This window comes from Solanum lycopersicum, chromosome 12, assembly GCF_036512215.1.
Source record: "Solanum lycopersicum chromosome 12, SLM_r2.1".
NCBI classification, from domain to species: domain Eukaryota; kingdom Viridiplantae; phylum Streptophyta; class Magnoliopsida; order Solanales; family Solanaceae; genus Solanum; species Solanum lycopersicum.
Window position 1 is genome coordinate 11182703 of NC_090811.1, and position 25031 is coordinate 11207733.

At 35.0% G+C, this 25031-nt stretch overlaps 2 protein-coding genes across 4 annotated transcripts; one reads left to right on the forward strand and one right to left on the reverse strand.

Moving 5' to 3' along the window:
* Nucleotides 1-38: 38 nt before the first annotated feature.
* Nucleotides 39-11582, reverse strand: LOC101268358 (acyl-coenzyme A thioesterase 2, chloroplastic). 3 transcript variants are annotated; one of them, XR_003244592.2, is made up of 6 exons: nucleotides 8552-11582; nucleotides 8017-8194; nucleotides 7297-7766; nucleotides 7071-7111; nucleotides 5212-5340; nucleotides 39-554 (listed from the first exon to the last, which is right to left on the reverse strand). XR_003244592.2 is itself a non-coding variant. In XM_004251951.5 (5 exons), the coding sequence occupies exons 1-5, from the start codon at nucleotides 9104-9106 to the stop codon at nucleotides 417-419; spliced, it is 1470 nt and encodes a 489-aa protein (XP_004251999.1). In that variant the 5' UTR covers nucleotides 9107-11582; the 3' UTR covers nucleotides 39-416. The 3 variants fall into 3 exon arrangements, 2 of the variants coding, with proteins under 2 accessions (XP_004251999.1, XP_019067203.1); XM_004251951.5 differs by lacking the exon at nucleotides 7071-7111; XM_019211658.3 differs by lacking the exon at nucleotides 7071-7111 and having other exon boundaries at nucleotides 8812-9376.
* On the forward strand, nucleotides 11259-11591 carry LOC138340208 (protein PXR1-like). The gene has a single exon (XM_069291903.1). The coding sequence runs from the start codon at nucleotides 11259-11261 to the stop codon at nucleotides 11589-11591; it is 333 nt and encodes a 110-aa protein (XP_069148004.1).
* The last annotated feature ends 13440 nt before the right edge of the window (nucleotides 11592-25031 follow it).

Consider the following 25031-nt stretch of genomic DNA (forward strand, 5'->3'; position numbering starts at 1 on the left):
ACGTGAAAAGGGAAAAATAGAAGAAAGAGATGTTAGGGTTATATGGGTAATTTGGAGATTGTATAAAAATATTAAGGAAAAAAACATAAAAATATGGTCAACTTAAAACAGCTTATAAGCTAAAAAAAAAAAAGCACCCCTACCCCAGCTTTTAACTTTTGGCTTAAAATAAGTTTTTTTTAACTTAAAATAAACTATTTTGAGTATTGTCAAACAGTTAAATAAGTTAAAAAAAACTATTTTGAGTATTGCCAAACAGTTAAATAAGTCAAAAACCAGCTTTTAAGCTGAGCCAAACAGGCTCTAAGTATCTCTGCTTAAAATAACTGTGACATCTTTGCTTTTCTGGGAGTTTGAAACCCAAAATCAGGTATCCTCAGTCCTTTATCTGCCAATTGATGCTAGTCAAGAAGACTTCATGAATTTTCAGCATCCATCCGTTCAATCACACGACGTGCTTCTTCCTCTGTACCAGGGACGACATTCCTAACTCGTGCACCATTTTTCAGTGAATCTTGTTGGACAGTGAAAGTGAAATAGAAATTGTTTGAAACCTGTTTAAAAGAAAAAAGAAAGAGACTGGAACTGATCAGCAGAGGGTAAAACAAAGAAATAAATCTATCTGGAAAACCTACAGTTTGAGGTAAACAATTTAGTTTCTTCTATTATTCACAACAATGACTTCTTTTTGGTTTCTCTATCTCCCCCTCCTAAGTCCTACCTTTTTCTTTTACTCTTCTCTTTTTTCGCCATCAAATCTCTTCCCTGATCTTGGTTTTCATCATGGTCAATTCTAGGGAATAATCACATAATATTTGCTACTCAACCCAAATCGTCCAGCCATTCATTTCCCTGTTAAAATCCAATGAACTTTTGAACCATCATAGTCCATCTGCTATTGCAATGTTTTAGTTTTTAGTCTGCTAATCATGTTGTAAAATGTAGGCCACTAACCAAAATAACTTCCTAACAGAATTGGTCATCCATTAAATATATTCCCAAAACTCAACATTAGCACTCATTCGAATTATCAAAAAGGTAATCCGGTAAAAAATCAATTTAAACCAACTCAAATCTCACCAAATTTTCCCAGCATTTGAGATTCAAACTCCTCGAGATATTTCAACGTAATCCAATAACATCCAGCCAAAAAAAAATCAGAATCACACTAGTTTTGAATTTTTAAGCAAAGCTCCAAGTTTGTTCAATAGAACTTTATCTCATCTTCTTTACTTTTCAAATTATTTTGTTAAGCTACTGTATTAAAATAGGGAAAAGGTACAGTACCCCCTAGACAATGACCGAAATCTCAGAGACACACCTTAACTAAACTACGGTCCTATTTCCCCTGAACCCCTTTTATTTTTGGTAATTTGTACGCCTTTTTGGTTTATGTGGCATCCAAATATCTCCCATGCGCCTCAGCTGCATGGAGTCACGCAGTGTGCAACCTTTTTGTACACTTCCATGAGAAACCTCCGGGACAGAAAAGTCAGTCACATACCTTTATTCCAATGACTTTCAGATCTAACCAGCACCACCTCCACCTATGGTAATAGTTTGCGAGATTAACATCACCATGAGGTCCAACAGGTATTGGTGACTAAACCCCACAAAAAAATCTCCGTCATAAAATCAACGACGCTCCATCATGTGCCTGTCGAAGTTCTGACCCGGCAGTGCATCTGTCACACGCGCCAGCGCATGAGCTGTCTCTGACCACTTTTTTCCGAGAAGTTTTTTTTAGTCAGGATGCACTGAAATTCCAAATCTTGTCCATATAATTTATCCAGATTCCAAGCACTTCCTGACAAGGGAGTCACTTTTCGATGGGTGCAAGTTCCGGTGAGTCTTTTCCCAGAAACTCAACTTCGAACATATCCACAGTGTTTACACCAGTTTCCGACAATGTTTACAGAAGGGAACCCACTTTCCGTCTACACAATCAAATTCAGGCAACTTCCTAGTTTTTGGCCAGTTTTTCAACTATCCTGCTGACTACAAAGTTGATTCTTTGTTCTTGGGGGTGTTTCAAACATTTGAAAACCATAATCCCTTGAGATCCAATCATTTCTTTTGGAGGCAGCGTACTGAGACTACTCGCCCTCTTCTCATTCAATCCCATGTTCCACTACAATTTTGGGGCGAAGCAACTCACATCTTGCTATTAATTAATCAGACGCCCTCAACTTCAGAATAGAATCAAATTCCTTATTAAGAGCCTATTTGGATTGACTTATGTTTCTTAAAAAACTTTCTTATCTATGTCTTTTGACTTGTTTTTAACATTTTAACTTAAAACCAAGTGCTTATAAGCACTTCTTTAATTTTACCCGAACACTCCAAAAGTTGTTAAAAGCTAATGTCTTAAAACCACTTAAAATAAGCCAATTCACATAGGCTCTAAGTATTGTTTCCTCGGTCACCTCTATACTCTCTTCCTTCTCGTATCTACAAAAGTACAAGTTTTGTTCATAAGTTAGTCCCTAACCCTTGGGAAAAACAAATTAGTCCCTCATGCTCTCAAATGTGCCTTTCTTAGTTATTCTTGGGTAAAAAGGGTATCATTGCTACTCACCTGATCTTCATCAGTACCTTATGTCAGCTCATGTCACAATTTTTTTTTTTTTTTTGACAAAGGTAACAAAATCTCATGTCACATTCTTTAAGCCTTGACCTTACTTTACATCTTCTTCTGATCATCCCGACATATCTGAGGTATTACCTATACCAAATTTTGAGGAATTTACGGTTACTTCTATATCTCCATCTGTCCTACCCATGCCGACTTTTTAGGAACCTACACTTACGCCTACATCTCCATCCACAACGCCACCACGTTTGAATAATCATCGTCGTTCACGTCCTCCATCAAGCCCAAAATGATTCACATCCTACACCAGACCCTGCACTACTGTGAACTTGTCTTCTAATCAATCGATTGAACTTTGAAAACATATACAGTCCACTCACAATACTAACACCCATTATATCCTTTTAAATTGTCATAGTTTATCATCACCCATTATGCATTTGTATCATCTTTGTCTTTTGTCTCCATCCCTAAGTCTACAGGTGAAACAATTTCTTATGTAGGATGACGACAAGCTATGATTGACATAATGTCTGCTTTACATACGAGTGGTACTGGGGAGCTTGTTTCGTAAACCTACTGTTAGTTGTCGTAAGGTGTATGTAGTCAAAGTTGGTCCAGATGGCCGAGTTGATCGGCTTGAGGCTTGTCTTATTGCCAAGGGGTATACTAAGATATTTAGGTTTGATTATAGTGATATTTTCTCAGTTGGACATTAAAAATGTTTTTCCCATGATAACCTTTTGGAGGAAGTTTATATGGAGCAACCATCTGATATGTTGCTTAAGGGGAGTCTAGCTCGTTGTGGCGATTGCACAATCCTTTATGGTTTGAAACAATCTCCTCAAGCTTGGTTCGGAAAGTTCAACAGAATAATCCAGGAGCTAGACATGACTCATAGTGAAGCTGATCATTGTGTGTTTTATAGACATTCTGCTTCAAATCTGTGTATATTTTTATGTTGGGGATATTGTTATTACCGACAATGATCAGGATGGTATCATTAAAATAAAGAAACTTTCAATGTTTTCTGACTAAAGACCTCAACTTACTTAAGTATTTTTTAGGTGCTGAGGTTGCCTAGTCTAAATCATTATTGTTATTTCGCAACACAAGTATTCCACATAAATGTTAAGAAGACAAGAATGATGGATGTAGACCCATTGACATTCCTATAAAATCGAATGCAAAATAACTGCCAAGACAGCAGGAGTCACTCAGTGATCCTGGGAGATAGAGGCAACTAGTTGGTAAGTCGAATTATCTCAAAATGACTAGACCTGACATTTCTTTTCCTATGAGTGTTGTAAGTCACTTAACAGATCCTCCCTATGATAAGTCATTGGGATGCAGTTATCTGCAGTCTCCAACATATAAATCAACTCCAGGTAAAGGACTTCTCTTCAAGGATCGAGGTCATGAGCAAAACGTTGGATAGACAAACACGCTAATTGGGCAAGATCACCTTCTAATAGACATTCTATGTCTGGATATTGTGTTTTAGTGGGAAGCAATCTGGTTTCTGGACGAGCAAGAACATGTGTGGGGGCTTGACCTAGTATGGAAGTAGAATGTCAAGTAATGGCTATAACAATTTGTGGCTAGTTTAGATTAAACAGTTGCTCAGAGAACAAAAATTTGGAGAAATTAGTTAGATGGAACTTGTGTATAATAACCAAAATGACCCTTCATATCGCATCAAATCAGATATTTCATGAGAGGATTAAACGAGATTGAGATTGACTACTACTTTTGACAGAGAAAAAACCCTCTTTGGCATATTGTTACAAATTTTGAAGTCAAGTGATCAACTTGCATATATTTTCACCAAGTCTCTCATTGGTCCTCATAATAATTACATCAATAACAAGCTCAACATATATGAGTTGTATGCACCAGCCTGAGGGGAAGTGCTAGAATAGGAATACAAATAAGATTTGTAAATAGTATCCTACGTGAAAAAGGATTGTTGTCTATTTATAGGGCTCAACGTAATATTGCAAAAACACGATTTCAATAGTAGTCTTCTATTTTATTTCTAAAAGGCTAATCAATCTCAAAAAGCTAGTTTACGAGCGATGATTATCAAGGACCATATAACAAAATAATAACACATTTCCTCAATAATGTGGGACACTCTATAACACAAGAAAATACTCATTTCTTCCAAAGTTAAAACAGATTACCAGAAAAGGAACTTCAAAGCATTTGAAGACTAGATTAGCTAAACCTTTAAGGCTTACGCTGGTAAACAAAAAACAATAGATCAAAATTTCCTCGCATGTAAGTCAAAAGAGAGGTTTCATTTAGGTAATGTTTACCAGATATATCTATTTTTGTCATAAGGTAGAATAGTTTACATGACTGGATTTGATAACAACAATAATTGACCAAAAAAATAAAATTGTGTAAGCATTATTAGATGATTTTGAAGAAAAACTCAATGAATGAGAACAAACATTTTCTCCAATAAGAGCTAATTGTATGCATGAGATAAGTTGATAGTTCACCATAAACTAAAAATGAATATTGAGAAACTTTTAGACGATCCATGTAAAGCACTATTATCAATAATATCAATGACGCAATATGTTATGCTTTAGAGTACACATGCTCACCTCGCTAGACCGCAACTCAGGTCTCATGACATGAGCTACCACTTCTACATTGATCAGAGGCTTAGATAAATTCTCTAGTTCTGTGTACAAAACACATGATTTGAGGCGGAGGAAATTTCCAACATCAACCTGCATCAAAAGATTAAGACATACATTTCAGAAATATATTTATATTTGAGAGCAAAAGCATAGCTTAAAGAATACTGCTTCTTTGCTTATAATGAAGTTGAGTTGATTATTGCCAGGATGCAAGGTGGCTGAAACAGCCAAATACACTCTAGAAATTGTAAAAGATCGGTAAAGATCCTACTTAATACCTTCTTTACTTCCACTTCTAAGTGGCTGTAAAAGATTAAACAATTTCTAAAATGCTCTTTTAGTACACTTTGGCCCAGATAGATAGAGTACCTCTCACGCATCAAACAAAGGCAAAAGAAAGTCTCAATGCTGCAGATTCACTTATTTAAAGATATAATCTAGAGTTAGAAATCACAAGGAATATTATGATTTCCAAGAAAATAGATGTTTTCTCAATTTTGAAAAAATTATCTGATCTCTTAAGATATTACAACCCCGGCAGCACCATGATTTTAGATTTCCAATATGATCCAATAACCTCAGCATCTTAGCGTGAAAGAAAGAACTTGAATAGATAAATGTTCAATCCCATAAAGAAGTAAACAGTAAACCTCCTGTATCACCAACAATTAAACAAATCAGGGGCCTCCACTACTTCACCGCTCAACATATGCCAGAACTCAAATTACCAATTCCTTGGATAATGACAATATGTATTCACTTTGTTAGTAAGATTCACATCGTATATCATTTTTTATTCTAATTCACTCCCGCAATCGATATGCATCAACATTTTAAGCTTTAGATACTTGTATGATTATAAATCATCTCATTAAAGGTTAAGTAACAATTTAAAGTCATTCTTTTTGGATGGATTAGAAGGAAAGAGTGTCACATATATTGGTATGATGAGAGGAACATTTATCCAATGAATATGAATATGTCTCATACAACATTAACTAGCAAGCCGTAAATTATCACCAGAAGGTACTCATTCTGACCCCCCCCCCCCCCAAATACGCACAAAAAAAAGAAAATGAAGAGAGTAAATTTATTACAAGGTAAAAGGTATAACCAAATATTGTAAATAGTTAAGTACCATTAGCCATTACTATATGTCATGGAAGTTAATCAATAATGAAAATGTGTTTCCTTTTGCAAGTGTGAGATGGATATGCAAGATTATATTCACCTTCAGTCTTCTGCAAAGAAGAATGACCAAGGTGTAGAACTAATACAATGCCTATTAAAAAAATGTGCCCTTAAGCCTAGTCAAGCTGACTAGGTATATGTTGTATAGGGGATTAGAGATTTGACAATTTTGGACTTAATATAGAAACTTAATAAACTCATTAATTAGATGATCACGCAGCTAACCAGAAATAGTTTGGGATTCTGTAGTTTTAAACTATTCTTTCTTGGTTTTATGCATTAGGTTGAAACTGACACTAAGTTAAGTGCAAGGCCAATTTAAATTTATATATTACTCTGTTCAATTTTCTGTGGCGGAATTTGGAGTGTGGAGGGTGAAACTACTTAATTTCTGGTGTAAATTAGATCTTCAAGATTTTTGAAATAAAATTTATATATTTGGAGATTCACATAAGGTACTATAAGTCACAATAATTCAAAACAATAAAAAATAATGAGTATTGAAAAGATTAGGGTCAAAGGAAAACCTTTTTCACTTTCTACATAGTAATAGTGCCACGTAAAATAGAACAAAGATATTATTCAATTTGATGAACTACTTAGAAATCATATATTAGGAAAGAGTGGACCTTCAGAGGAGAATGAATGAACAGTTTGCAAACTTTTGCTCCTGTTAGGACAAAACAGAAATTGAATTGCCAGACCTTTGTTAGTCATGTATTTTTTGCTGGATTTAGAATCGAAGTTACTGTTTTACACTATCCTCCCTCCCCTAAATCTTCCAAATCAGAACCAAGAAAATTTCAGTGTAAAGAATAGTGTGACTATATGCTTAAAGGTAATCCTCATACTCACAGGTTTCAAGAAATCAACATGATCAACTTCCACAAAGCAAGGTGCACTGCCTGCAAATGCATAAGCTGTTGCATAAGCCAGCTCAAAAGCTCTCCGCATTAAGAATCCTCCAAAGATTCGACCATGGATATTTCGCTGCTGTGGCTGGCAAATCAAAGAGTTCTGAAGACATGTATCTTTTATTAAAATGCTGTCTCTATCTGCTAAAGCAGGCATATCGCAAAAGATTCGGCTCTCAGCCAACAATTCGTTTAGCCTATTCACTTCCTCACCCTGAATTTCCTTCTTCCGTTCTCCCCTTTTAACCTTTCTCATTTTGTTTCTTTCTTCAGCTTCTTCCCAGAGAAGCTTTTCTGTTTCAGTTTTGGGAGATATCTGATTAATTGGAGCTGATTTTCCGGTCTTAGAATCTCGGGCCACAAAAGTGAAGTTTGCAGTTAGAGCTAATGACTCCGATGTACTGGATACTTCTGCAAAAAAATATTGGTGGTTTTATCCTTTCAGCAACTAAATATTAACATATAAACACCTAGGAAAGAGACAGTATAGCACAAAATCATTAATCTAATCAACATGAAAGCAAAGGTGTCAAATCATTTAGAAATGAGCACAATTCTCATTTTTTAACGACTCTGCATGGAAGTAGGAATAACATCCCACGATCCACAGAAATCACATCTTCTAAACTAGACGAAACAAATTATGAGTTGTGGAATTTACCTGGTGAAGATTGCATTACTTCTAGTTGAATCTCCATAGATGAACGACCAACCCATGTAACAGCACCCTCTATTTTCAGATCAGTATCAACACGAATAGGTTTCTTTAAAAGCATCTTGTCCACAGAAGCAGTAACTAGTATCAAGGGCCTAGTAGTACCATCATTACTGGAACAATGCTGGTTTGAAAAAAGAAAGAATATGAGGGCGATACTTCGAAAAGAGGAAATCCCTCATGCATGATCAGCCAAATAATTCAAGTTATGGCCAAGCAGGCAACAAGTGCTTAACAATTCTTCTCTTTTGAAGGCCAACAACAAACACAAATACATGACTAGCACAACTACAGAAGTAAGAAACAATAACACAAGTACCAAGAACGAATTAATGTGATCATAATTTTGATGCAACTTACAGCCAACACAAACATATTCAAACATAAGTATGCAAAATACCCCAAGTCCTGAAAGAGTCGAAACGTAAAGATAATGGCAGCTCAATGAGTCTTAATGAATCTGATACAAGAAAATTACTACCTTAAAGGATATAGTTCCTGCCAAAGCATCAAGGTCTTCCAGCAACTTCCCCATCCTAATCTCATTCCAGGGGTTCCTATACTGCTCTCTCAGCACATAATCAGAAGAGAATTTGTAAAGAACACTAGTCCTACTCTTAGATGGGGTTTTAGCAATCAAATCATTTTGTGGAGTAGGATCAATTGTGGCATCTGAAAACCTCTCAAAAATACTTGATCTTGCTTCCCACAATGCATTTGTCACAGGCGAATGGTACATACCTGGCCACAAACTGATCGGCTTTCTAATTGAAGAACCTGCATCAATTGTAGGAGAGCTATCTAGCGGTGACCTAGCAGTAGCCACAACAGGGATCGGATCACTAAAAGTATCGTTTGCTCCAACTGAAAATTGCTTTGTTTGAGAAAAAGGAGACCGAGACACATTCTGATCGCAAAATGCAGTGTTGAAAATGGGTTTTTCATCTTTGGCTAAACCAAGCAAGAAATGGGGTTTTCTATAAAAATTGGGACACCTTTTGATCAAAAAATGCAATCTTGATGATGGGTTACCCATTCTTGCTGTAAGGAATATGGATTTTGAGATGAAAAGTTCAATATGAGAGTTGTTATTGAGTTCTGGAGATGAAACTGCACCAAAAAGATAACTTTTGAGGAGAAGACCAAACTTCTTGCCTTAAAAGTAGTGTTTGGAGGGAAAAAGCACAAGCACATGAGTCGATTCTGAAGTACATGGTTCCTTTTGGCCATGTTTATGTGAGATAAGTGGAGGATGACTATATTGAGAAAATTAAGCAAAATGTGTCTCGTTTTTATTTTTGGCAACAAATTGATAAAGAGTCGGTCAAATCCTTTTTAAAACCTAATTTACTAATTATGGGATCAAATTAATATTTTCAAAACTTTTTAAATTTTCATAAAATACAAAAAGAAAGCACTTTTATAAATCAAACCACATCATTTTAAAAGAAAAATATTTTCATCTTCCCTATTCTCTTCTCTCTCTTCTTTTCTTCATCTTCTTCCTTAAAAATTCGAAAATCCGTCGTTAGGGGTGTGCAAAAATCGAATCGATCAATAAACCAAATCGATAAAATATTATTGGGTTATTGGGTTTTTAATAGGTTTAGAAAAAATAATTATTGGATTATTGGGTCGATTTCGGTTTCCTGTTGGGTTATTGGATAAACCGATAACCTAATAAGACGATAGTTATTTACTACTTTACCCTTCCTCAATATTAAATATACATAATTTAATACATAAATAGATTCAATATTAGCTTTGTGATTTTTTGGTTAGGAAATTGGTGAGAACTTTGTTGATTATCTGGTGGATCAAGCAACTGTTCAAGATTGTGTCATTGAAATATTTTATTTTAGTTTTAATTCTAGTTCGTAATTGTAGGCGATAGCTTTTGCAAGTTTGTGAATGTTAGTAATTTGATCAACATTCAAAGTTTTCTATTATGTTTTGGCGGTAAGTTGGTAACATGTAATTATAACATACGTACTATTATATATTATTTGATCGACATTTTCTTTTTGGGTTAACCGAAACCGAACAGATAACATCAAAAACCGATAAACCGATAAAAAATTTCTTATTGATTTGTTATTGGGTTAGCATATTTTAAAACCGAAAACCGATAAACCGAACTGATTATATGTAAAATCGAACCGAACCGACCGATGCACACCCCTATCCGTCGTTACTCTTCCTCTGCAGTCGTTACTCTTCCTCTCCAGTCCTCCATTACTTTCTCATCTTTCTGATCTGTAATCGTGTTCGACTAGAAATTAGTAAGTTATTTTTTGAAATACTTTACAATTTTTGAAGTTTTTTTCTTGGATTAATGAACAATAAAATATTTTGTAGGTGTAAAAACTGAATAATCGACTTAATGGTGTGTATTAATTATCATTTTTGAAAGAAAATCAGCCAACTCAAAAAATCCTTATTTTGAGGAAATGTATCTGTAATGTTATCATTCAGTGAAAAGTCGTTTTTTGTTGCTGTTGTTGTTCTTTTTTTTTGGATATTTTGTTGATATGATTTTAGAAATATAGTGTTGTTTAGGCGTCCAAAATATATTTAGCTTATGTTGCCACATTTTAGTGATATGTTGGTCATCTGTTGCCACGTATGGTTCAAATGTTGCAATAATCTATACAGATGTGTCAACATATGATGCATCTGTCGCTACATAAGATGTATATGTTGCGCAACAGCAGTTATATATGTGACAACATAATGTTAATTTATCGCAACAGACTATCCATCAGTTGCAACATACTGCTAATATTATTTTATAATGAATTGTAAAATTGATATGTTGGTCATCTGCTGCCACATAAGATTCAAATGTTGCAATAATATGTATAGATGTATCAACATATGATGCGTCTATTGCTACATAAGATGTATATGTTGCGCAACAACAGGTACATATGTGACAACATAATGTTAATTTATCGCAACAGACTATCCATCGGTTGCAACATATTGCTATTATTATTTTATAATGAATTGTAAAATTTTAATATTTTTTTATTTACCTAGTAGATGAAATGATACAAGAAGCTTCATCCATGACAACAACTCATTCTTCTAACATGAAATGTTATTTTTGTGTATGCGAAGAATGTGAATAGCAACATGATTATTTTATTAGTTGTGTTAAAAAACTCACTGATACTTTTAAGGAAATGTCTCATAATATTGATGTGCAAAGATCCAAAAAAACTTCACAGCCTTTGAAATGTAGGAGGTTGAAAAAATCTATTTCTCAAATATTTTCTATGATTATTGAGAAGAAAGAAAAGGAGAAGAATGCAGAGGAGGAGATGGAGAAGAAGGCAAAGGAGGAGAAGGAGAGGGAGGAGAAGGCAAATGAAGAGAAGGAGAAGAAGAAGAAGGCAAAACAGGAGAAGGAGAGGGAGAAGAAGGCAAATGAAGAGAAGGAGAGGGAGAAAAAGGAAAGACAGGAGAAGAAGAAGAAGGCAAATGAAGAGAAGGAGAAGGAGAAGAAGGAAAAATAGGAGAGGGAGAAGAAGAAGAAGGCAAAGGAGATGGAGAAGGAGAAGGAGAAGGTGAAGCAGAAAGAAAGGGCGAAAGCAAAAAATAAAGGAAGAAATTCGAAGTTGCCAGTTGTGATGTGAATCGATAATATCCATTTGAAGGTTTTATTATTGACGGCTAGGGTCTAACTGAACTAATGTCATCCTTCTCGCAATGGATAAACGAGGGTCTTTACAAGCATCATGCAAAAAAGTAAGTAAAGTAAGTCGTTCAACTATTATTAGAATTTCGTCTTCTTGTCCAATAAATAATGATTTATAATAATAAGGTGTAACAATTGCAGAGGAAACAAGGAGGATCACTACTTAGTCAACTGCTCAAAACTTGAATTTGACCAACTTAATTTAGTAGTTGCATTTCCAATGAATAAGGACTGGTTCTACGTAATGTCTCAACCCAATAGGTGCTGGAATGATGAGGTAAAACCATGTCCACTTTTATATGTATTGTTTAGTACATTAATATATACAATTAAATTGATACACTTGTTTCATCTATGTGTGCAGTATGTGGATGCCATATTTTACTATTTGCGTAAGAAGTCGAAGCAACAGATTCATTCTAAATATCAATATACCACCACTAGTTGTTTTTTCAAAACATACATTGACAATTCTAGTGAATATGAGGATAAAATCATTGACATAATAAAAGGTATGCTATACTTTCTGGAATGCATTGACACTTGACGGATGATGTTCTTAAATGTTACCAAGGAAAGAACAAATCTCACCCATTCGAAGTCAGTCGTGTTCAACAAGAAAGTTGTAGTCTGTAAGTATCACAATATTATTTTGTCTTACGACTATCGAAATGTGATCTTATTATATTTTCTGATTGATGATATACCATGCAGAGATTGCGAAATTTTTGTTGTTGCATAGCTGAGTATTTGAGTGATGGATTACAAATACCATCATGTGGAATTAGTGCTGACACCCTTAGCTTGAGATATACTTCACTCCTATGAAATTATGGGATCTTAAAGGCTCGAAATGGTTATGTTAGTGACAATAAAGACCCAGAGATACGTAGAACTAAAAAAAATGTAAGATCGATGAAAAAGTTGTGTTTACAACCACTGATTAGATAGGTGGTTATGTATTAAAATGTTTTTATGATTATTTCGGTTTTGTTTAAACAAATGTCAATTATCATGAAAAAGATCAAAACTATATGTGGCAACAGAGCGAATCATCTGTAGCAAGAGATAGTATATGCGTCGCAACATATGTAATTTTTGTAGTAATAAACACGAAAAGATTGTATGTGACAAAAAATCATATATATGTAGCAACATATAATATATATGTGGCAACATATGTCACAGTTGGAATTGTCCTAAATTAAAAAAAATTGAACGGCTTTAATTTTCATTTTTCTCTCCCCTCTCGCCTCCACTCTCCTCTCTTCTATAAATGTGTCGTTTCGTATTCAAAGATTTATTTATTTATTATACTGATAATTAATTTCATTTTTCTCCTCTCCTCTCCCTTTGCCAGTACAGTACACTTCTCCTTCTCTTCCTTCTTTCACAGATCATCTTCTACAGCAAAGACGGTGGATGTTGTCCTCATAATTTTTACTTATCGTTGATATATATCTTATCAGGTAATATTTAATTAGGGTTGAAATGCATTTGCTTGCGTATATCCTTATTACCATGTTTTGCCTTGTGATTGCAGATACAAATATAATGGCTCCTGTCAAAACAAAACTTGATATTGATACATCTGATCAAACAAAGATCCAGAAGAAGGCCGGGTCTTAAATTGCTAGGATGAGGAACGAAATACTACAGTTTAGAAAATCTTGCAACTGAAGCAGTTTCTTCTTCTCAAGCAGAAGTAGAATTTTGTCAAAAGGAATATGAACAAAGACAAATAGTGGAGGAAGAAGATGGAAAACAAGAAAAAGTTGAGGAACAAGGGAAAATAAATAAAGTTCAGGAAGAGGAAGAGAAAAATACAGAAATAGTAGTTGTGGCACAACAAGAAAAAAATAAATGAAGTTCATGAAGAAGAACAAGAACTTCATGAAGAATTCAATGCTAGTGGTGATGATGGAATTAAAATCATCAATGCAGACACTTTTCTTGTGCATCTGCAGCCATCAGCTAATGGTGACAGCATTATTAGGTTAGTCCTGGGAAGACCTTTCGTCAAATTCAGGGATATCCTCAAGAGAAATCAATAAGAAGATTTTTTCAGAAATAACTGTTTTGGTCATTTTCTTGATTTACCCATTGATCCACTTCCACATTTTCAAATGACCATCGTGTATGAAATTCTGAAAAGAAGGTTCATTTTTGAAAATCCCAATAAGAAGGATGAGATTCTAATTAATTATTGTGGCATGCCAGTTTTCTTTGGCATAAGAGAGTTTGCCATAGTTACAGGGCTAAATTGTCATCCTCCTGTTGATCCCATCCCTGAATACATTGTTAAAACAGAACCACAAAGAAAGAAAGTAGTTAAAGAAGTAAAAGAAGCAGCACAACAGTCACTGCCAACTGAGGAGCAGGACTTGATGTCCTTGTTGGAAAAATCTTTAAAAATTCTGACTTATTAAGTTTGTTGGAACGGGAGGATAGACCTAGGAAGCACAAGGAGGGAGTCTTTGTGCTTCCTTTGGTTTACACATAATATACTTTTGCCGAAGGATCCGGGCAACAATATACTTTTAAAGTATGTCAACTTCTGTCAGTATATTGAAGCTTTCAAGAACTACCTGTGGGGTCATGAGAGATTTCATCTAACTGTCGACTACATGTTGAGGCCTTTAGGAGAAAAGACTAGTAACTTGTTTGGGTTTTCATGGGCTTTCATGGTAAAACTGAATGTTTTTAATCTTTTTATATTATATTAAATAATAATTCAACATTTGATTATTGACAGGTTTTCCTTTTTTACAAGCCTGGGAATTTGAAGTCATTCCTTATTTGACCCATCAATTAATTGTAGAAAAAGATAGATCATCCTCAAGGATGATGAGATGGTTGATGGCGAGAACAAAAACTACCAAAGAAGGGCATATTCCAGATCTTTTTAATCCTCCTTTTGATGCAGTAAGTTATTATTAGTATATTACAGGCATATGTTGCTACATTTGTGTCACATGTTGTTACGAATGATTCATCTGTTGCTACATGTGACACAAATGTTGCTACAGACAAATCATGTGTTGCGACATGTGCCACAAATGTTGCTATAGATGACCTGTCTATTGCGACATGTGCCATAAATGTTGCTACAGACGAGTCATGCGTTGCGATATGTGACACATGTTGCTACAGATGAATCATCTGTATCAACATTTGTGACACATATTGCAACAAACAATTCATCTGTAGCAACAGATAATTCTTACTGATGACTCATTTTTACAATTTTAGGTTGTCCATCCATGGATTAACCCAATAGAAGAGGAATTGCAAATGTCATATCTAATAACTCTAGGATTGGTTGAAACCATTTTTGATCCTATTATGGATAGAGTTAAAATGGTGTTAGCTGGAGCAACAACCATCAAAAGAGAGAGAGAGTTCCTAATGAAGTCATTAATGAATTATTATTTTTGATGGTATTGCTGCTGATGATGGTGCTGGTGTTGGCTTTGATGATAGTGCTGGTGTTGGTTCTGCTGCTTTTGCTGGTGTTGGCGTTGCTGCTGCTGGTGCAGGACAACATGAAAAGGATACCTCTTGTAGACGATATTGTGGCTTTCTCTGTGAGAAGTGTAAGAAACATGATCAATATTCTATCATGTATCTATAAAAATTGAGTGAAGCTGTCAATGAATTAAAAAATTAGAGGGGTGTGAAGGACATTGTATCAAAGAATGTGTGGCATGCATATACTCTAAAGTCCAAGCAGAGAAAAGAATCATTTGTCAAGGCAAAAAAAATTTGAAGAGGAAGATGTTTGGAGAAATTCCAAGGGTCGTAATGGAGGAAGTGGTGACGGAGTGTAAAAAGTTGAATATTTATAGGCGTCCCTCTGTAGCTAAAAAGAAACAGTAATTAAGATGACCAATGCAAAGGATATTCGAATGGAATACGGCATGCATGTTTTTACCGGTCAAGATTTAGAAACATGACAAGCCTAACAATTTGGTGGGAACACCGGGTAATCCTACGTTTTATATTATTAACTATTTCTTATGTATTTTCAGTGACTACTCTTCCTAACTATTTAATATTATTTTTTATTTCAGTATATTGTCGAAATCCTTAACCTCATGCGTCAGAGGCATTGAAAATACCCGGACTACTATGATCTCAAAGATAGAATCCTTGATCTCAACTTCTATATGAACTTCATACATAGATATAATCAAATGAGCGATGAGGCAACAATGTCAGGTAGTAAAATAATGAGTCAGTTATTAGATGACTTTGTATAAGATGATGATATGATTGACTATGTCAGGGGTATTAAGCCAACTCCTGGAGGCATGAATTGGATTGATGCAAAAAGGATTTTGACAGTCATGAACACGTCGGGTAACCATTTCGTGACTCTCGAGATTCTCTTGCACGAGGGATGGATCAATGTTTATGACTGCAACCTGGTGGTTACGAAACATGACAATTTTTTCACACTCATACAATTTGTCTTCGAGTTGCTGCCTAAATTGCTGCAGCAAAGTGGAATAATGAATCATTTGCCAAAGAAGTTGCTCACTCAACCATGGGAATTTAATGGTCTAATAGAATCGATGGTACAAAATGCAAGTGGATCAGCGTGCGGGTCATATTTCATTGCATTCATTGAGCATTTGATCAATCGGACAGAATTGCATCCACCAGTTTACTATTATGTGACAATCTAATTGAATGAATGAAATATATTTGGGCTTATGAAATAATATCTCAACGCTTAAAGCCTTGACATTATGCTTGTAATTAAAGACAATATTTAATTTATCAATTATGTTGTCTTATTTTATCTTAAAGACAATGTAATCAAAGACAATTTTATTTTATCAATTTGTCTGTCATAACATTTGGCATATGTCACTAAAGATGATTCGCCTGTAGCAACATTGGTTACACGTGTTGCTATATGTAGCAACATTTTAGCCATATGTTGCTACAGATGATTATATGTAGAAACATTTGAGTCATATGTTGCTAAACTGATGTGTATATCACAACATTCGTCCGTCACAACATGTGGCATATGTTGCTACATATGATAATCTATAGCAACATTTGACTCATATATTGCTACATATGATTATCTGTAGCAACATTTAACTCATATGCTTCTACAGATAATTTTATGTAGAAACATTTGAGTCATATGTTGCTACAACTGATTATATGTAGCAATACATGAGTCATACGTTTCTACAGATGATTATATGTAGCAAAATTCGTCCATCACAACATGTGGCATATGTTGCTACATATGATTATGTGTAACAACATTTGACTCATATCCTTCTACAAATGATTTTATGTAGCAACATTCGAGTCATATGTTGCTATAGCTGATTAGATGTAGCAACGTTTGAGTCATATATTTGTACAAATAATTTTATAGAGCAATATAAGAGTCATATGTTTCTAGAGGTGATTTTATGTAGCAACATTAGAGTCATATGTTGCTATAGCTGATTATATGTAGCAACATTCATCCGTCGTAACATGTGGCATAAGTTGCTACATATAATTATATGTAGCAACATTTGACTCATATGTTTCTACAGATGATTTTATGTAGCAACATTTGAGTCATATGTTGTTACAGCTGATTATATGTAGCAACATTTGAGTCATATGTTGCTACAGCTGAAGCGTATATCGCAAAAATCATCCGTCACAATTATATAATAATTTTTTATTTGATCTGGAGTGCAAAACTACGTCTATTTAATTCCACAACTATGATAATTGTATTGGTTGTACACAACTACATAATAATTTTGTATCCTCTACAAAATTCTTCTTGGTAATGCTTAAAAATACAAGAAAAAAAACAAAGAACACCAACATTAGCTTCCAGATGCTACAACATTTGGTCTTTTTCTTCTCCTTCATCCCCCATTTGGTACTTCTTTTGATATTACTTTCGTCAACAATGTTCAACTCCTTAATTTTGTTCTCCAATCGGAGAATAACGAACTTGGATCATATATCAACATCTTCTCGATTCCTCCATCTAAAGAAGTTGCATGAATTCTCCTAAAATACCACAAAGAGATAAATTTTAATTAAAAAAATAAAGAGATCTGAAATCTCCAAATATTTTAGAAATAAACATACATACACGATATCGTGTACAAGACCAAAATCTGCGGCCTGGATTGTCTTTTGACCATGAAATTTGCATTGAAAGTAGATCTCCATGTTTACAATACATTTTAACATTCAACATAGTATCATTTTCATCATCACAAATTCGACTTAGTATAGCATTTGACATCATATCATGGGAGTACCGAAATTTGGTGTAACTAAAGGCGAATCAAATATAGAACAGTGTGACTGACAGAAAATCAAATAAGATAATTACAATCAATGTGAAGCGACAGGTCCTATCTAAGACATCCCAGGAGAGAGGGAGAGAGGGAGAGAGAGAGAGAGAGAGAGAGAGTGAAAAAAGGAACCAAAACTGAAGTGAAAAAGATGAAAATTTGAAAAGCTTATTCTTGAAATGCAAATGAAAACGAAAACGTATTCTAAAATAGGTTGGGTCTATTTTATTTTTTGTTAAAAAGTATGGGTTTTGCCTATCATTGGGCCACTTTTAAAAAAGAGTCATTTGTTCTAATTATATGTCGCAATAGTTTGGTTATATGTTGCGAATTTAACAACAGAAACAGCATATGTTGCTACAGATGAAAAATCAAAGAGACACTAATAAGAAAATTTTGATCAATTTAGGAAAAGAAAAATGGAAATTTGAACCAAATTTTAGTGATTTAGAACATAAATAATCAATAATAATAAGGTATAACATTTGAAACAACGATTTAGAAGGGTGTTATATAACTATAACATGGATTTACTAGGACATTGTATGATGAACTAGTGAGATGATTGTCTTTATAAATATAATTGCTATAATTCGATGGAGAGTGTTGTTAACGACCATAATTTATTGCTTAGACATGTTGTACAACTATATATTGGTGTTAGATATTGAATTACATGACAATTTAATTGAATTAAGTCTCATAAGATTCATTTGTTATAATTATATGTTGCAACAGTTTGGTTATATGTTGTGAATTTAACAACAGAAACTGCATATGTTGCTACAGATGAAAAATCAAGGAGACACTAATAGACGATTTGATCGATTTAGGAAAAGAAAAATGAAAATTTGAACCAAATTTTAGTAATTTAGAACATAAATAATCAATAATAATAAAGTATAACATTTTGAACAACAATTTAAAAGGGTATTATATAACTATCATATGGATTTACTAGGACACTGTATGATGAACTAGTGAGATGATTGTCTTTATAAATATAATTGCTATAGTCCAATGGAGAGTGTTGTTAATGATCAGAATTTATTACTTAGACATGTTGTATGACTATATATTGGGGTTACATATTGAATTACGTGACAATGTAATTGAATTAAGCCCCAAAAGAGTCATTTGTTATAATTATATGTTGCAACAGTTTGGTTATATATTGTGAATTTATAAACAGAAACTACATATGTTGCTAAAGATGAAAAACCAAGGAGACACTAAAATCAACATATGTAATATAATCTGTTGCCACATATATAATTTCAAAATAAATACAACAAACAATAAAATCAACATCGTCTTCAATAGAAATTAAATTAAATTATTCACACACAATAGTATGCAGAAGAAATTTAACTAGATAATCTAGTTCTAAATCACAAATACACAATTCGCAACGAATATCGTCTTCATCGTCACTTTCTTTGGGCCAACCAATCCTGCGGGCATTATGTTGGTGTTGATGCACAATGCAACAAATGGTCTTACACCCAAAATATTAGGTTCTTACACCACCTTCGATTTAAAATGCACCGCAAATAGTGTTGACATCTTCTCACTATTACTCACATATTTTTTTCATGTTGGCAATGTACATCAAGTCTTCTCTCTTGGAAATACCGTCTTCAAAGATTAAAATTAAGGCAAGCACATACTCTGCACCACGGTGGCCACCTTCTGCTGCTTTTATAACTATTCTCAGTGTAGTTGGATCATTAGGATTGAAAAAATCAAACTATAAAAGAAACACACATTAAGATTTCAAAATAAATTGATGCAAGGTGAAAAAGAACTAAAAATAGTAAAATTACCATGCCTTTTCTGTATAAGACTTCTAAGTTCTCCGATGCTATGCAATTATTCATGAAATACATTACATGTTTATTCTTCGTCCACGTAGGTTCAGTGAAAAAACTGGCCAATGTCACCTTCTGATATACAGAACGTTCATTACCAACTTCATTGAGCAACCTAGAACATAATTTAACACTAACTAAATCTTCTAGAGAGTAGGAAGCAACCATTTCAATGATAAGAATTACTAGCTCAGTCGGGAGGAATTCCAAGAGGTTTAAACTAGTTGAAGCCATTTCTGAGAATGAAGAAGAAGAGAAGAATAGAAGACAACTTTTGACTCATCTCTCCCTTCTTGTGTTCTTATAAAGGCCAACAATTTTGAAATGTTGCAAGACATGATGTTTCAACAGAGTGAACTGAAGAGTCGTAATTATAAAACAAAATGTATTTTCTAATAGCACACTCCCACGTAATCATTAAGTTAAAAGTATATTGTGACAGATGATTATATGTAGCAACATATGACTCAAATGTTGCTACAACTGATTCGCCTGTAGCAACATTTGTTGCATATGTTGTCATATCTAATATATCTAAAAGCGCTCTCCCACGTAATCATTATTTAAAAGTATATGTTGCTACAAATGATTATATGTAGCAACATTTGAGTCATATATTGCTACAGATGATTATTTGTAGCAATATTCGTCTGTTACAACATGTGGCATATGTTGCTACAGATGATTCATTTGTAGCAAAATTTATTGCATATGTTGTCGCATCTAATATATCTAAAATCACACTCCCACGTAATTATTATTCAAAAGTATATGTTTCTACAACTGATTCACATGTAGCAACATTTGTTGCATGTGTTGCTACATCTAATATATCTAAAAGCACTCTCCCACGTAATCGTTATTTAAAAGTATATGTTACTACAGATGATAATATGTAGCAACATTTGAGTCAATTGTTGCTACACCTGATGCGTATATCGCAACATTCGTCCGTCACAACATTTGAGTCATATGTTGCTATAGATGATTATATGTAGCAACATTTGAGTCATATGCAACTACAGATAATAATTTGTGGCAACATATACTTTTAAATAATGATTACGTTGGAGTATGATTTTAGATATAGTATATGTGGCAACATATGCAGTAAATGTTGCTATAGGCGAATCACAACATGTCGCATATGTTGCTACAGATGATTCACCTGTAGCAACATTTGTTGCATATGTTGCCACATCTAGTATATCTTGTAGCAACATTTGACATGTGTTTGACACAGAAACAAAGAAGAGCAACAAATCACGCATTGGAGCATTTTAAATAATATTATATTATAGAGATCATCCTCAAATAAGAAAGAACATTCATTAAAATTCAACAACATAACGCTTAACATTTCTTATGAGGCATTTCAATTTTGGCATGTAGTTTTTTTGTGGCCAAAGTCCCTAAATACTGAATACTTATTTTGTCTTGTTGGAAATGATTCACCAACTCCACGTCGTCTCTTATATGTCCTTTTTTCTGGGTTTACTTGGATCAACATATGGAAGAGGTATTTCTCTCTGTATGATATTTTGATATACCATGGTTTCACGGTATTATCAATACTTTTTCCTTAAGTTTAGTGTATCCAAAAGCCTTTTTGTGCTAATTTTTATATAAGTTTCTTCTTATTTGCAGGAAATTTGTCCAAAGATGAATACAGAGGTTTTTTAGCGAAGAAATGCAGAAGAGACCACCTACGGAGCTTGTGACGGACCGTCATGCTCGTGACGGTTCGTAGGTGGCAACGTAGTGCAGTTGCTGAAGGAAGAGGGGAAGTCTGACCAAGTGAGGGGTTATGAAAAGCGTGACAGACCGTCGTGTCCATGACGGTCCGTCCTGCAGGTTCGTCATGAAGTTCAGAGAAGTAGTCCAGTACCCATATTCCAAGAGTTCAAGTGTTTTGGAACGGAGACCCTCGACGGACCGTCGTGCCTGTGACGATCAGTCATACCTGCCGTCGAGGGTAATAAAGAGAGCAGCAGAAGAAATTGCACAAGTATGGGATGACGGAGTCCATGACGGTCCGTCGTAACCACGACGATCCGTCGCGAGATCCGTCGACCCAACCGCGTTTTGACAGATTTCCAGTAAATAGAGTCCTTATGTAATTAGGTTTTTAGTTTTCTATAAATAGTTCAAAAAACCTCGTTTGTGTAGTTAGACTCTGGATTATTTGGTTAGACTCTGGATTATTTGGTGAGACTCTGGATTATTTGGTTAGGCCCTTGATTATTTTTAGACTCTTTGTTAGACTCTTTGTCCTTCAATTAATTTCAGTAATTGATTGTTGGTGATTTTTGTTGATTAATCAAGCGAACTTTCGGATTTTACTCTTTCTCATTGAAGTGAGTACATGAATTCTTATACCATATAATTGAATATTGTGATTATGACTATGGGTAGCTGAACTTCATAACTAGGGTTGTGGGAACCATAGGCAAATAATGAGGTAAAACCTAACTAAAATAACAATTCTAGAATAGTGTCTTGCATGTATTGATAATTCTTTTGCTTAGAAGTCTTTTTAACGGATGACTAACAATAGAACTCGCCTTAATGCTACTTTCCGGACCAAGGAGGTAGATAATAGGAAAAGAATTATCAAAGTAGATTTAGTGTATACTATCTAATAGGCTAGTATTGATTGGTACGAGGTAATAACTTAGTCAAATATCAAATATGATACTTAATATGAGGTAAAACTAAGGGTTAGGATAGCAACACACGTAGCCGGACCAAGGTGCGGAGTGAAATTTTCTAGATGTCATACCAAGGATTTAGAAATACATAACTTATCACTTTGCATGCAAGATACTAGGAAAGAATTGTTATAGTTAGACTTATCAAGTTATGAACCTGTGGGGAACACGTAAACCCTAGTTACTTTGATTAATTGATTAAACTCCAACATTCATAGCTGTTAGTTGTCTCCTTTTATTTCGCTAGTTATTTTCATTTATTTAGGAATAGAACCCCCCCCCCCCCCCCCGTTATCATTTTTGCTTTCTAAGGAAGTAATTGACTGAACAATAGTAATAATAGATTGAAGTTAAGTCTATACTATTTCCTCGTGGGAACGATCCCAACCTCACTAGTTGGGTTATTTACTTGACACGACCGCTTTACTTCTTATTTGAGAAGTAAGTTTAAGCGTATCAAATTTTGGCGCTGCTGCTGGGGAAAGTAGCTTTTAGATTAATTTAAACTTATTGCTATAGTTTAGTCGATATTTTCTTGATTTTACTTTGTTTTATTGTTTTTGATTCTTGCAGAACCATCTTCCTTGTATGCCAAATACACGGAGAGGAAGAGAACCCTTGTTTCCCTATGATCACAAATTAGAGCGTACAATACGCAACATGAATCGAAACTTGGGAATCAATGATGATGATCCAAACCAGAACATCCCAACTCCGATTGATGTTCATGGTCAATTGTTACCCGATGCCCCGGGTGAACACCGACAGAGGGGACAAAATTCCGCTCCACGGCCCCAAGTATACTACAGAGGCTATGATAACATAGCAGACTCCGATGGGCCACTTGTTGCCTCCTCTACCACCAGGCCACACCTTTGTGGTAACTAGTATCCTGATGCAAATGCTCACTGCCAGAGGTTTGTTTTCAGGACTACCTTCTGAGGATTCACATGCCCATATAGCTAAGGTAAGGGCAGTGTGTAAAAGCTGTGTAGGGAGGTCTGGCTTGGACTTGAATGTAATAAGGCTCAGAGTGTTTCCTCTCTCACTGACGGGAGAGGCTGCTATATGGTTTACTAAGATCCCGTACAACTCAATTTTCACTTGGAACCAACTAAGGGATGTTTTCTTAGCACGCTACTATCCGGTCTCCAAGAAACTAAACCAAAAAGACAGAGTGAACAACTTTGTGGCACTACCAGGAGAGTTAGTTAGTAGTTCTTGGAATAGATTCACCTTGTTCTTGAGAAGTGTCCCAAATCACCGTATAGATGATGAGTCACTGAAGGAATACTTCTATCGGGGACAGGATGATAATAATAAAGCGGTGTTGGACACTATAGCAGGTGGATCTTATGGGGAATGTCCTTATATTGAGATTGCTAGAAAATTAGAGAAAGTCTCCCAGAATAATAAAGCTTGGAGTACTAGGAAGTCAGATACAGAAATACCTTCGCAGTGCAGTCCACTCACAGTCCAGCCACAGATGAGATTCGTGAAGAAATGCTCAAATGAGAACTGAGCTTGGGTTGGTACTAAAACATATCATTGGGGGTGCAGAAAAAATAAATGCAGTTAACTACTTGCCTAAACCACCACCACCTAAGCAGACGGGGGGTTTCTGACCGAGCGCCCAAGGCTCAAATCAGGATAATTGGCGTCAAGTTCAAGGGGAACGAAGGTCGGATATATGGTAACTATAACCGTGAGGGTCATTATGTCCGAGATGGAAACTACACTCGCGAAAAAAACTTCGTCAGGGTAACTACGGTAACAGAAATGATAGGAATGAGCCCTATGTCCCTCCTCAAAATTGTGAAGTTACTCCTAGGGATGGTGGAGATAGTATGGCACGAGTTAAGGATATGTTGCACAAAATAATGAGGAGGTTCGATGCTAGTGATGAGCACATTAAAAAGTTAAGGTGTGATTTAGCAGGTATTGGGCAAAAAGTCGATACACATGCAATATCGATTAAGCAGATCGAGTTGCAAATGGCCCAATTATCTGCGACAGTGAACACACAGCAACCGAGCACTCTTCCTAGCAACACTGTCCAAAATCCGAAAAATGATGCGCACTGTATGACAATCACTACTCGGGGTGGTAAGCAAACCATTGACCCACTATGCAGTCTAATGAGAAAAAGGTGAGAAAGGATGATGATAAGGTGGTAAAGCATAGTGGTGAACCAGAAGAGAGCACTGAAAAGATGCAGAAGTCCCCATAAAGGTAATTCTCATGCCTAGACCACCACCACCCTTCCCTCAGAGATTAATGAAAAAGACCGAGGATGGTAAATATCGGCGTTTTATAACAATGCTGAAGCAGCTTT

Excerpts from the sequence above, each read along its gene's own strand:
- LOC101268358 (XM_004251951.5), bottom strand. The coding sequence starts at position 9,106 with ATGGGTAACCCATCATCAAGATTGCATTTTTTGATCAAAAGGTGTCCC. Across the intron at positions 7,767-8,016 it reads AGTAATGCAATCTTCACCAG|AAGTATCCAGTACATCGGAG; the intron begins GTAAATTCCACA and ends ATTTTTTTGCAG. Across the intron at positions 555-5,211 it reads CTGAGTTGCGGTCTAGCGAG|GTTTCAAACAATTTCTATTT; the intron begins GTGAGCATGTGT and ends TCTTTTAAACAG.
- LOC138340208 (XM_069291903.1), top strand. The coding sequence starts at position 11,259 with ATGTCTCATAATATTGATGTGCAAAGATCCAAAAAAACTTCACAGCCT.